This window comes from Lutjanus erythropterus, chromosome 16 (genome assembly GCF_056507025.1).
Source record: "Lutjanus erythropterus isolate fLutEry1 chromosome 16, fLutEry1.hap2, whole genome shotgun sequence".
Lineage (NCBI taxonomy): Eukaryota > Metazoa > Chordata > Actinopteri > Lutjaniformes > Lutjanidae > Lutjanus > Lutjanus erythropterus.
This window is the reverse complement of record NC_139332.1, coordinates 17,086,306-17,100,679: the sequence shown is the minus strand read 5'-3', so window position 1 is coordinate 17,100,679 and position 14,374 is coordinate 17,086,306. Positions and strand designations below refer to the sequence as shown.

Below are 14,374 nucleotides of genomic sequence, written 5' to 3'. Positions count from 1 at the left end.
AATTCGTAAGTCTAAGGGTTTTATTTCAAACCCTTTTCATCCAAAGAACCCTTAGGGAGGTTCTCTGTGGCATAGTGTAAAAGAATTCTCAGTAGAACTCCCTAAGTGGGTCCCAGACAAAACACTTCCAATATGAAAAGTTTCTCAGCAGAACCCCCTGGGTGGGTTCTTGATAACAACCCTTGAAATATAGAAGGGGTCTTGACCCTTGGAGAATAAAATGGTTCTAAGGGTGTTTTGCACCCTTAGAACATGGAGAGCTTCGATAGAACCCTTAGATAAGCCTTTTCCACCAATATGGAACCAGCTCTATTCCGATTCAATAGAACCCCCTGAATAGGTTCTAGATAAAATGCTTGAAATATAAAAGGGTTGTCAGTAGATCTATTGGGTGAGCTCTTGTTTGAAAAGGTTCTGGAGAGAACCCTCAGCTAGGCCTTTTGCACTTGTTCTGATTCATGCACCTGTCTTTGAATGGAGCACTTCCACCAAAAAGTAATTGGTTCTGAAACCTAAAAGTTGGTTCCCAGCTGGAACCAAAGAATCGCAGGTTCTTCTTGAGAAGCAAAGTAGGAGTGTCATATCCTGCAGGTTGTTGTGCATTGTGCCCCCTGGTGGTAACGCAGGCTGGTTTGCTAGATAGCACCAGGGATCCACGAATCTTGAATGGAACTGATTCAAGAACCAAAGCCAATTTGGTGGAAAAGAGCCTAAAAGGGGTTCTAGGTGAAGCCATTGCACTATAGAAGAGCTTTCTGTAGAACCTCTCATAGGGGGTCCTGGGTGACCCCTAATTGTTCTGATATAACCCTTCATGTTTGGTTCAAGGCAGAACTCTCTGAAAGGGTTCCAAATGGAACCTTTAGAAAAAGTTCTTCCAACAACCAAAGAGGGTTCCCCTATAAGGACAAGCTGAGGAACCCCTAATAGTTCTTGCTTGCACCTTTACTTCTAAGATTTTAGAGTATTGTATGTTGGATCAGTGAGTGGAGACAAACAGTAACAGGGAAAAGGGAGGAGGAGAGAGACAGGAGAGAGCAAAAGAAGCTGAGAGAGAAACAGAACGAGAGAAAAGTGTCTCGTTTCAGATTTACTGTGGTGGTGGGAGAGATTTGGCTGTGTTCTTACAGTACACTGAGGACTGAACCAGAGGAGGAGTAGGAAGACAGATTTACATGGTGAGAACAGCTCTGGCTGCTCTGGAGCAGCACACTGGACACATACTATTCTCTGGTGATCTCTATATTAAAAAAACTACTACATGACAACTGCTTCAACGTGAGAACGGCGTACTTACATATTAGAAACCATGTTTCCCAACACACAGCTCTCGAAGTCTGTTCTTCCCAAACCACCTACTCAGATTTTACTGTGGTATTAAGATATATGGACACAATATCCAATAGGGGTTTAGTGTCAAGCTGGACTTTCTGCTACAGTATGTTCTGTGAGATAAGGCATATACAATTGAACTGACATGCTAGGTAGCATTTGGATGTTCTTTAGAGTCACTCAATGCAAATTATGAACTGAAGTTCAGTTTTAAAATTATAAAGCTGCCTTCACATGATGAGAAAGTTAGGTAGGATGCAGAGACTTGCAGGAGCAAAGTGCAGCATTATGCATCATGTCAGCCTAGCATACAAACAGCTAAGCTAACTTTGGCTTTGGATTTAACCAAGTTGCCAAACTACTGTATATCCATATTCACAATTCTCATAGTCCCATCTAACTGCTAAATTTTGCCGTGCATTGCTTTTACTGGCAAGATTGTGGTGTGTTTTAATGTTGTGTTATGGAGTTTTAAGAACTCTAAAACACTTTTTACCATCACTCTCTCTCCCTTTCCCTGCTTGCTTTGCTTCTGGCTGCATCATCACATACAGCTGTTATCTCATTGGTTGCACTTTCAAAGGTCAGTGGCAGCCGAGGTCAAACTTGAAATAATTGGAACTTGAGTGCAGCGCTCTGTGGGGATTTTGCGTGGTGTGGCGCATCACCTAGTGTGGTGCCATCGCTCTCAAAAACAAAGGCAGAGCCGGTGCAGAGCATTTCTGATCATGTGTGGGCAGCTTTAGTGTCTGTGTTATTGATAATTCAATTAAAATTCAAGATAACAATCTGTGTTGACCAAACGTACAGTTTTATTAGCCATGCTATGCTATAGAGATTAGCCTCCAACCTCATTCTTGCATCTCAACAACGACCATAAACAATGACCAGTGCTCGGGAGGGGAAGACCTGGCCTGGATACCAGGCTACGCCGGAACCCCCGAAACATTGGCCATTGCCCACACCATTGCCCAAGATTGGTGATACCCTGATCTTTTGTCTGCTTAAGGTTTGACCTAGGTGCAACTAATAACAATCCCATCAGGCTTAGCTCTACCTGATGTTCAGGCTAATTTGCAAATGCTAACATGCCAATACAGTGCAGTAAATTGTGAACATGGTAAACATTAAACATGCAACACATCAGTATGTAATTGTGATGTTAGCATGCTGACATTAGCATTTTGTTCAAAGCACAGCTGTATTTAGTCTCACAGAGCCACTAGCATGACTGTAGACTCTTGGATTTAGAACAAAAATTATGAAAATCCACTTGACTGAAGTGAGCATCCAGACCTTTTGACAACATTTTGGTTACATTCTGAGGTCATATCTGTCTTGACCTCAACTGTTTACTTCCACAAACATTTAGTCACACCACAAACTATCATTAATTTAATTCTGTGCAACCAATAATAACAGAACGGAGCAGGAAATGGGCTATTATGAGTCTCTGTGTGAAGGTCTTTCCTGTGTTTCCACTCGTAACAAAACTGGGATAGGTGTGTGTTTGTGTGTGTGTGTGTGTGTGTGTGTGTGTGTGTGTGTGTGTGTGTGTGTGTGCCTCTGTGTTTGTGTGACTCTTTTGGGGTTTTACTCCTTATTTAAGACCAATATTTACCCAGCAGCCCCAGGGTGAGATTACCTCATATTCTCCCGCCCAGCTGTGCTTTCTCAGCGTTTCCACGACAACCAGCGGAATGTCCCATCATGTTTATCCGCCTGCCCGGAAAAAAGAAAGCAAGAGGAAGAAGAAGAAGAAGCAGCAGAGAGAGATGGAGGAGACACACTTAGGTGGAAGTGTGTGTACAACAGAGACACTTATGTACTTGTACTCTATACACTTGTGTAAGTGGAAAAATCACACAGGAATGCATAAAAAGCACTTCAAATAGCAAGAACACTCAGAGTTATTGTTGTATGTTGACAATGATGGGAGCAACATGTTACTCAAAGTTGATCAACAGACACACAGATGAGAAGTTATAAGTGTTTTAATGCCCAACAAGGGTCAAACCTGATTCTATTTACTTTTGATTCATGATGACTAACTTACACTTAATTTTACCTTCCTCATGTATCATTTATAAGCAGAATATAAGCACTTAATTAATAGCTTATAACAAACTATAATGTCGTATGCAATTACATTACTTGCAAGTGTACTTAGATGCACTCACATACCATCAGAGCAACCTGTCAACTTCAGCTTCAGCTTAAATGCAAATCTCTGCAAAGCTCCAGAGGAGCAGTTCTGGGAACAACCAAAGCCTCTGACCTCCCCAGGACAACCAATCCTTGGTGATCGGTAATTTTTTTTTAACTATTAATATGATCACTCGCCTATTTAGTCCACTCATGTGAAGCTGAAAGTGTCATTGTCCTCATTTCTTTTGTGTTCAGCTGTTTCCCCCCCTCTCCTGTCAAATTTCAAGGTGTAATGTTGTTGAGGAAGTATATGTCCCAAATGTACACATGCTGCATGCAACAGTACATTCTTTGTAAGGACAGCTGCAGTGCATACTAAAAAGAAAAAGAAAAAGTATGCAATTTGGAATGCAGGGTTTGTCTGGCCTTGTATTCTCCCTCTCCCTGGCTGCCTGATTACCTGCCCAGCTGTGATCACCTACTCACATGTGGTTCATCAGCTCATTGAGCTCCTGTGGTTTAAAACTCTGGCTATTCAGACCAGTCTTCACCAGTTCAGTCATTTGCTGTTCCGCTGCTTACGTGTGGTCAAAGTCTAGCTCTTGTTTGACTAATTCTTTGTGTTTTGTGACTCCTGTGTGATGCTTGTTTTTTCTTATGCCCCATGTTTCATTCCAGCCACTGATCTCAGCCTTACTTCAAGTTTATCTATCTGAACTAATCTCAACTCACATTTTTGACAATGAATCACTTTTAGAACCTTTCATATCCAACTTGTCTGTGTAGTGTTTTGAGTTCTAAGGAGTACTATCTTTACAGGAAGTTTGAATTTTTATGCCTCTGGAACAATGCGTCATCATGAGTGGGCTTTAAAACCACCGGCACTGCATTAGCTGAATTCAGCAAATTTTACCCTCTCCTCCTGAAAACCACAATAGTTGAAATGCCCATGAGTCAGTTCTTAACCCCAAGAAACCAAAAACTCTGAAGACTGTTTCTGTTCTGGACAGTTCCTGTGTCTGAATTTGTGTATGAAAAGCAACCTTTCTTCATGTCAATTTATATTGGAAAACCTTAATAGGGTAAAATGACCTCATGACCTCAACAGCAACATGGGACATTTCAAATAAGCTCAGAAAGCAAATCCGGTCAGGCTTAAAAGATGAGACTGTCCCCACAATCATCATCACCAACACAAAATAACATTTCAGTCTCACTAAAGCAGAGTTTCTTATAGTGACCAATAGACTTGATATGTAATGAAATTTGAGGTAACTGTATTCCATCACTGCTTTTGGAATAACAGATGTAATCAGATTACAAATACATTTAGTAAAAGTTGGTATCATTAGTACGATTAATTTGAAAAATTCATGTTAAAGTAAAGAACCATGTGCAGTGCGCACACATTACAACATCTCATGAGTCTCACAACACCACTCTGGGCTCAAATGAAACCTTACGCTTATACTGTCCTTTTATTATCATGGCCTCAGATGAAACAATGCCTAACAGGTGGAAATTTTTTTCCATTATTTTGTCTTTAAATCAGAAAAGAGAAACATCTCAATACAGTGCAAATTTTGCCATCAGCTGTGAAAAGGCTGTCATCATGCAATGACTCAACATCTAATCTAAATAACCTTTTACAGTTAAGACTACACAGACCAGCTGCTAACATCAGCTACCAACCAGCTGTAGCTACACAAACCAAGTGCCAACGTTAGCTACACAGATCAGCCAATGGTTGTTACACAAACCAACCACTACCTTTACCTACCAACCAACATTAGCTACAACCACCAACTGACCATACTTAACAGAGTGCATTTAAATGTGCAAAATTACTGCTATTGATCAAATATGCATTCAGACATAAAACATCGTATTAGGCTAAACGATATCAGCATATTTTAAATAATCCAAAGGTAACATTAAGTAATCAAGTCAAGTTACTTTAATATTGTGGTTAACAGATAATTAGCAATTGTGCCAGAATACATTTTTAAAGTAACCCTCCCAACACTGGTGACCAAGCACCCTCTCCAGAGGCACACAGTGTCCCTGTGAGCAGTCCCTGCAGTGTGGACTCTGTCCTGCCATGGGAACGGACAGTTATTTGCTTTAATTTGCAACAGAAAAGCATGTGGTGTATAGCGACTGTTAGGGAATGTTCTATTTGGTCTTCTCCTGGCCTGTTTAAGCGATAAAAGTGTCATTATTTAGCCTCTGAAGCAGAGGGGAGAGTGCAAACAAGACTGTATGACCCTCTGTCAAGAGGCTCCGGTCTTCAGGAGCTCATTAAGGGCCTCCAGGAGGACAGCGCATCAATTGACGGGGCCCTCCAGCTTCCTCTCGGGCTTTTTAAAAGCATTTCTCCTCAGATTCAACTTCACTCACCGGCAGACTAACGTAAGAAATAGACTTGATTTAACGCTGAAGGGGACATGAAAGATTTCGCGCTGTGAGGCGACTTATTAAAACAGCAGGAAAAGCCCTTGGACTTGGGCCAAATAGGATCTCACCCTGTCGCGCTCTGACCGGATTTGGATGAGTTTGGATTGACTTGTTGAGATGCTCTCCTGCATCTCCTGTCTCCGTGTCTGCTGAATGATTTCAGCTTTGATTGGCGTCACTTTTTACGCTTGACTGAACAGCAGACATATAAAAGTGGCATCCTCTCCGTGAGACTGCCGTTTGGGACTGGATGTGGAGATGCAGGAATGCTTAGTGGACTCCACCTTAATAAATTTTGTCAGTGACATGAACCTGATGGAGTTTCCTCAGCTAAAGCAGCAGGTGGATAACGACCCATCCAGCCAGATGCCCTGGAACCGGGAGCTGGAAAACAACCTGCGCGCTGAGCATCTGGTGATGGGCGCACCGAGGTGCTACAGCCGCGGGGCGCACGGGCATCACTCCACCAAGTCCAAACGGAGGAGGATCATCACCGTGGTCCAGCGGCAGGCGGCCAACGTGCGGGAGAGGAAGCGGATGTTCAGCCTGAATGAGGCGTTTGATGAGCTGAGGAGGAAAGTTCCCACATTTGCTTACGAAAAGAGACTGTCCCGTATCGACACACTGCGCCTGGCCATCGTCTACATTTCCTTTATGACGGACCTGCTGGAGCAAAGTAGTCAAAACAGTCCGATGTGAACGTTATTACGTGGAGATTTAACTGGATGATAAAGCCACTTCAGTGGTTGAACTGATGGACTTCGAAATTTATATCCAACTTTATCCAACATGTGGTGTGGCTGGATTTCTAAAGAACCAGACAACAGGATTCATCTGAAACTGTTACAGACGTTTCAAACCCCATTTTAATTCATAAAAGTACCCTGTAGTCGTGAGAGCATGATATTATTTTCCCACTAGTATAAATTATTAGATGTGACCTAAATAAGCTGAGACTCTCCTCCAACTATTTCACTTAATATTTCTGATTGATGCTTTAAAATAAATTTCTATACGATGATGGTTCATATGATCTTTGCTCTGAGTCACAATTATAAAGACGAAACAAAATTCAAATTCATTAAGGTCACTCCAAAGACTAACGGCACTTTTTTTTTTAATCCAAACTGAGTGAAAAGCCAAAAATGAACTTCTTGATATCTGTTTTATATCTTGTGACAAAGTTTGATGGGCCAGTTTTGCTATGTTTAGGAGAAAATGCGGTTTAAAAAGTTGCAGTAACTATAAAATCTGGCCAGCGAAAAAGCTTCAAAGCTATTTTTCTCAGTTTTACACTTTGCATGAGGCTTTGCATGCATAGTTGGAAGCCTAATGTCGATCGATGCCCTTGACAGTTTTATAAGGCCTAATTACATTTATTTTGTAGTTGGCTGAATGTAGGGCTGCAACTAACGATTATTTTCATTATCGATTAATCTTCCAGTTATTTTCACGATTATTTGATTAATTGTTTAGTCTATAAAATATAGAGGGAAACAAGTTCCCATAGCAAAGGTGATGTCTTTACATTGCTTCTTTTGTCCAACCAACAGTCTAAAACCCAAATTTTCTGTTTTAAAAAATGACTGAAACAATTAATGGATTGTCAGAATGCTGGCACTAGAGCTGTAATGATTTATCGATCATGAATGCACAAATTCTCTGATTTAAGTTTCTTAATGTGAATATTTCCTGGTTTCTTCGGTTCTCAATATGACAGTAAACTGAATATCTTTGGTCTGTGGACAAAACAAGACATTTAAGGATGTCATCTCCAGCTTTGGGAAACAGTGAGGAACATTTATCATCATTTTCTCACATTTTATGGACCAAACAACTAATTGATTAATCAATAAAATAATCAAAAAGTTAATCAACAATGAAAACAATCTTTAGTTGCAGCCATTTGGAAACTAATCGAATGGATTAGTCTAAGAAATTGACTAATCCTTGCAGCTACATTAGAACCCTGCCTCTAATTTAAAAGTGTAAATTTGTAAATGTCTGAAAAAGTAACATTTATTTTTCAACTCACGTGATGTCAGTTTTGAAGGAGGCTGACTGCAGGACTTCAGGTGTGTTATTTCAGCACCTTGGAGAGCGACCTGATGCAGACATTGAACAGGTGAAGCTCAGAATAAAAACGTACTTAAGGTTTTCTTCTCAAAAAGAAAATGAGAACAAATAAGAAACATTTATTGACCCTTAAAGTCTTATCAACCGTGTCAGGTGCAAATGAGTTCAGCTTGAGCCGATTTGAATCGCAAATTCAAGGCTCCCTGCAGGACGCTGGATATTATCTTTGGCACTGAGGTGTGAATTGAGTCAGAGATGGGGTGAAAGGCGAGAGACAAGCTCCGGAGAGGTAAACCGCGTGACGAGCCCAAATATACGCTGTCCTTCTCTATTTGAAATGCAGTGATATTTAGGGCAGGGAGATCCAGGCCCTAAAGGCACTTGTGGCGGTTCTTCCAATAATAAAAAGGGACTGGACCGCGTGTCATCCTCCCTCATCAGAGGTGAGGCCTCTCTGTGGATAATCCACACCACAGACCACCTCCAAAAGTTGCCAGATCCAGTTGCAGCCACATGTGGAGGTGTCTCTGCTGGATTTTTGATATTATATCGCGGTAGGCCCCAGAGCTGGGTGGCCATGTGTGCGTGTTTGGACTCTGTGCGTGCGAGTGTCTCTGTCCATCTTTATCACCTCCAGTGTTTGCATTGCTCTCCGGCAGTACACCGCCTTCAGCGACCCCGCTGTGAGCGCGGATCCGCCCTGAGAGCTCCCTGGGACGGCCCGTCTTTTAAACCTGAGCCGCGGTGTCCAGATCCCTGCGGGAATCAGACCTATTTAAGCACATACCTCAACGCGGGGCCGCTGACGGGAAAATAAACACCACGGCCTGCTTTAAGAGCGGAGACCTCCTGCTGCGACATCCTCCTGTGTTTCAGTAGGTCTGATGATTTTCACCGCCACCGCTGCTCCCATCACAGGCAACGTCTAGACCTGGAACAGAAGCCTAACAGACACCAGGCTTTGTGGGAATAGTTCACTGATTTGTTTGAAATGGGACGGTAGTACAAGCAAATTTATCACTTAGTAATAATTTTTTTAAAAAAGGGTTAAGATTTGAAAAATGAAACGAAAATGGCAAACGGTCTCATTTCTTGCCAGAATCAATTGTACAGATTTGAACCAGAGATTAAATTTTAAATGTTTAATTTACAATAAATGAAAGAATGAGAACGGGGGATCATTATGCATTTAAGGCAAATAACTTGGGGAAGTGAGAAAGAATTCATCCCTAATTGTGAGACACTCCATGGAAGCCCATTTCTGTCAGTAAAAAAAGAGACAAAAAAAAGTCATAGGTGTGTCTTAAAAACTTATATTTAAGGTAAAGGGTTATAATTATGAGATAAGGTTGTAGTTCTGAAATATAAAAAAGGCCATAATTATAAGATAAAAGGTCAAAATTATGAGATAAAAACTTTAATTATGAGTTATAATATTAGGCTTTTAGGTAAAGGGATGATTAAAAAAAAGTTGTATTTATGTAATAAAAGGCCATATTATGACTATAAAAGTGAATTATGAGAAAAAAACCCTCTAAATTATGAGATAAAAATCCATAATTTTGAGAAAAAAGGACAAATTGTGAGATTCAAACCCAAAATTATGTGATAAAAGTTCACTTCTGTGATTAAAAAGTCAAATTTATGTTACAAAATTTCCAATCATGAGTCATATGTTATAATTACCTGATAAAAGTCAACTAAGTAAGATTTAAAAAAGTCATAATTATGTTAGAAAAACTCATATATGAGATTAAAAAAACGTCATAGGCTAATTATGAGATTAGACCTAATAATTATGAGATTTAAAACATTATTATTATTATTATTATTATTATTGTTATTATTATTATTATTGTTTTAATCTCATAATTAATATTTACCATTGGGATTTTTTTCTTTTTACTGGCAGAACTGGGCTTCCATATAGTTCCTACTGTCCATGCACAAATCTAACAACAGCGGGCCCCCACAACCCCCCTCTCACAATCTTCCTCTAAAGGAGCCTGCATGTCTTAAACATCATTCCTGATATTATAGCTAGACTCTCCCTCTCCTGCAGTATTATGTTACACCCCTCCTCACCCAATCACAGCGCTCCCCAAAATCCTCCTGCCTGTTCCCCGCTATAAGAGCTCCGGCCGTCCCAGTCTGGCAGACACCTCTGCCTCTCTGTGGCGCACAGATTTACCGTTACACCAGTCCACATCCCCGCTGCAGGCCACACTTCTGATTACCTGTGCTGTTTGTTGTTGTTGTAACAGCTCAGCGGATTAAGGTCAGGGGTTATTACGGTCCTATAGGCCACAGAAAAGTTCTGGACGAGACGATGCGGGAAGAGGACCCCTCCCCAATGGACAGTGCGGGGAACAGCGAGGAGGAGACCGAGCGTCAGCTGCCGCGGAGAGGCGCCAGGAAGCGTCGGGCGGCGCGGCGGAGCGCGGACGACGAGGAGGAGGGAGACGTGGAGAGTCCGAACCCCGGGAAGAAGAGATGCAGGAAGAGCTGCGATGGAGGAGGAGGAGGTGGCAGCAGCGCGGGGAGCGAAGGGAGCAGCAGTCCAGAGCCCTCCTTCGATGACCTGCAAACACAACGCGTCATGGCCAACATCCGCGAGCGGCAACGCACGCAGTCCCTCAACGAGGCGTTCACGTCGCTACGTAAGATCATTCCCACCCTGCCGTCGGACAAACTGAGCAAGATCCAGACACTGAAACTCGCTGCCCGTTACATCGACTTCCTGTGCCAAGTCCTGCAGAGCGACGAGCTGGACGCGCGAGGGACCAGCTGCAGCTACGTGGCGCACGAGCGCCTGAGCTACGCCTTCTCGGTCTGGAGGATGGGGGGCGCGTGGTCCTTGTCTACTACATCCCACTAGATCAGGGCTGCTGTGGATGGTGCAGCACGGTAAGCTCAGCACCTTACTGTCCTCATCCTGCAGTCTGACAGTACCAAAATGTTGCTGTTCCTTTATGAAGTGGAAACAAATAAAAAACAAACAGAGTTGCAATATATATTTGTATGACATGCTCGAAAACACTGCTAGAAGTCATTAAGTCTGTTTCATTTCATCTTGAAAGGGGTGTAGACAGACACGCTTTACCAAAATGTTCCTATGCGCATTTTACGCACCGAAAACAGACGAAAAATAAAACAAATATAGCTGTAATTTTCCAATGTGGATACTTTTGTTGCAATATTTGCATGGCTTTCATGTCACCAGAAGGAGTGTAGGCAAATAAGAGGTGTCAAAATGTTCCTGTGTGCATTTTAAGCACCGAAATCCAATTTTTAAAAAATAATATAGTTATAGTCTTCCACTAGGGATATGTTTTGCTGCAACATTTGTATGACATCCCCTCAAAACACCTCTAAAATGCATTAGGTCTGCTTCATTTCATCATGAAAGGGGTGGAGCTCCCTGATTGTACAGAACAGCCACAAGATTTCACCATCCACCTTAAAATGTGAACACAGGAGCGGTTCTAGAGCAGTTTTACTTTGGGGCCAGGCTGGGACCAGTTGCTTTGTCAGAGGGGCACATTTGATCCGGCACAAAAGAGATTAAGAGTGATCTTAATCAAGCTTTCAAATTTTTTAGCTCAGTATGCAAGATAATACACAAAGAACAAGACTGATATTTGTTTCAGGAACTTACAGTTTCGATCATGTGTTTCAGTAACTATCAACACCTTATTATTGCAAGGAAGTGAACATTTTATTATAACTGTAGTCTCTTGGAAGGGGGGGCACAGGAGGGTCCAAACTTATGCTGCTTACCCCATAGGTCATAACCAGGTTACGTCACTGCAAATATAACCTTCAAATGCATTAAGACATATCTTACAACCTGAGCCCATACAAACTGTGAATTTAGGGCTGCAACTAAGGATTATTTTCATTATCAGTTTATCTGTTGATCATTTTCTTGATTGGTCAGTTCATTGCTTGGTCCATAAAATGTCAGAAAATGTCATAAATGGTGATAAATGTTGATCATTGTTTCCCAAACGTGACATCCCCAAATGTCTTTTTTGTCTGCAACTCAAAGATATTGAGTTTCTTTCATACAGGACCAAAGAAACCAGAAAAATATTCACATTTGAGAAGCTGAAATCAGAGAATTTTGATTTTTTTTTTTCTTAAAAATAATCAATTATTGCCAAATAGTTGCAGCTCTTGATACATTTATGTGTTTTGGATGTTTTTCTTAATCAAAATATTATTTCTTTCACAGATTATCCAGACTGAAGAACCAGTGGGTCAGGCCGGCCTTTCAGACAGACTGCAACAGGCAAAGCTGAGGCCCATACAGCCGCTGAGCTTCAGGCCCCAGAGGATAGAGCGGGCTTTTCATATTTCCCATTGCATGGACTGTAATGTTTGCAAAGGGAGCACTTAGGACAGACGGGACAGATATGAAGAAAGAAAGACCACTGCGACTATGAATGTTGTAAAAACAAAATGAGCTCTGAGGAACTGCTCTGTTTTGAAACCTGAGAGAGAAATGACAATTCATTCCACATTCCCTGTGACAATTTTTCACAGAAAATGAAGTTATTTTGTATTTATTTTTCTACACATGTTCGAAATTCCTTTTCCTCTCACTAAAATAAAGTTTATTTATTTTTGGGGATATCTCAGAATGCTGAATGGATCTGGAGTCTGCACATTTTGAGTGTTGTAAATATTTGGTAATATCTTGAATTAAAAAATGAAAGTATCATTCTTGCCTCTCACTTGTCTGGATATTCGTTATAGACTCAACAACAAGAGGCTGAATAAAAAATAATAAAATAGATAATTTCAAGACCATCAACAGAGGGCATGAGGGTGCTTGTTTGTCACACAAAAATTGTTATAAATATCTGAAATTTTTTTTGAAACAAACTCATTTCTCATATCTCAGCACTTTGAGCCTATGCAGAGTTTATTTTCACTGCTTGTTGCTGAATCCCCAGTTAGCGAGACCACAGCAGAGGCAGCAAAAGAAAACATCTCATACCCGTGGCTTATTCTGTAGTGATTTCTTAAGCTTAGGGATCTGGGAAAGCCATAATTAGCTGGTGGTCTGTTTGAACAGGGTGAATGTGGAGCTGTGGGAGGCATGCATGATATTCCCAGATGTCCTCCGAGTCACAGGTCAGCATGGGAGTCTCCTGCAGGTGCTGGAACAACAGCTATACTCCAGGAGCTCAGACAGATAAAAGGAGTGGACACATTATGCAAACTGAATAGCTTCACTGTAAAGAAAAATCATACAGGAATTAAGTGCTATCAACTTATCTTTTCTCATTAACATAAATATTATATTATAAATACATAAGTTTTATTTATTCAAGTTAATTAAACTTAAATTTTCTGGTATTCATTCAGAACTTAGAAACAAGATATTCTAACTTGAAGTTTGATGTTGAGTTGAATAAATGGAGTTCAGTTTCTAAAGAAAAATAATCAGCATATTAGCAGACTTCCCAGCATGCATTGTTTGAGATTTAGTACTGTCCTGAGACCTTCCAGTTTGAAAACCATGATTGTTAGTATTGAATTGGGTAATTAAACATAGATAAATTGTAGTAAATGCCAGAAATATTTGTCAATGTGAGTGAGAAGTTGTTGGCTCAACTTAGTATCTTAAGCTTACTGAACCTGTTTTTTCACCATTTATTTTACCAGTAAAGTTTATTTGTTTTGAATCATTACGAAACTACCTCAACTTGTATTTTCAAATCTAGTTAACTCAAAATTTTCATGCAGACAATTGAAAACAAATTTTATTTTCATATTTATACCTGTAGCTCCAATGAAAAAAGAGCAAGTCTAAGAAGATTCAAGAACTTTCTTTTTCATAAAGTATAAAATAACAATAAAATGCAAGTAAAAAGAATGCATGAGCATTCAGCAGATAAATAGAGCATAGAGTGGTGTGTCCAGACATGGAGAGGTGGTGTATGAGGGTGTTGAATGATATGTAGTTTATGTAGAAATATTGCACATAGTCATTGGTTTAGTTAGGTGCATATGAACACGATAAATGATCAAATCAGGACTTAAAATAGTAATATCAAGAGATAAACAAAATATTCTTATAAAGCCATATGATATTTTATTCGAACTTTAATGAATTCTCTTCTTATCAAATTCTCCCTGAATATTCCAAATGATTCATACATTATTATTATTATTATTATAGTTCAGTCCTCCAGGAAGTTGTGATGTTACGACTGCAACAATTGTTTTAACTGAGTTTGTGCTCCGAAAAGATTTTGTTTCTTTGTGGAATACATAGTTCATTTATTCATTTTCAGATTACTGAGAACACTCAGACCAGAGTGAGGTTTTATTCTCTGCAAAACAAGTT

General features: G+C 40.4%; 2 protein-coding genes across 2 annotated transcripts; both read left to right on the top strand.

The window, feature by feature from the left end:
• The first annotated feature begins 5,646 nt into the window (after positions 1 to 5,646).
• Positions 5,647 to 6,763, top strand: LOC146312904 (protein Fer3-like). The gene has a single exon (XM_084739368.1). It carries the CDS (start codon positions 6,196 to 6,198, stop codon positions 6,634 to 6,636), a length of 441 nt encoding a protein of 146 aa, XP_084595494.1. The 5' UTR covers positions 5,647 to 6,195; the 3' UTR covers positions 6,637 to 6,763.
• A 3,161-nt stretch (positions 6,764 to 9,924) lies between these two features.
• On the top strand, positions 9,925 to 12,515 carry twist1a (twist family bHLH transcription factor 1a). Its single transcript, XM_084738655.1, has 2 exons — positions 9,925 to 10,920; positions 12,251 to 12,515. Exon 1 carries the CDS (start codon positions 10,343 to 10,345, stop codon positions 10,889 to 10,891), a length of 549 nt encoding a protein of 182 aa, XP_084594781.1. The 5' UTR covers positions 9,925 to 10,342; the 3' UTR covers positions 10,892 to 10,920; positions 12,251 to 12,515.
• Positions 12,516 to 14,374: the final 1,859 nt, after the last annotated feature.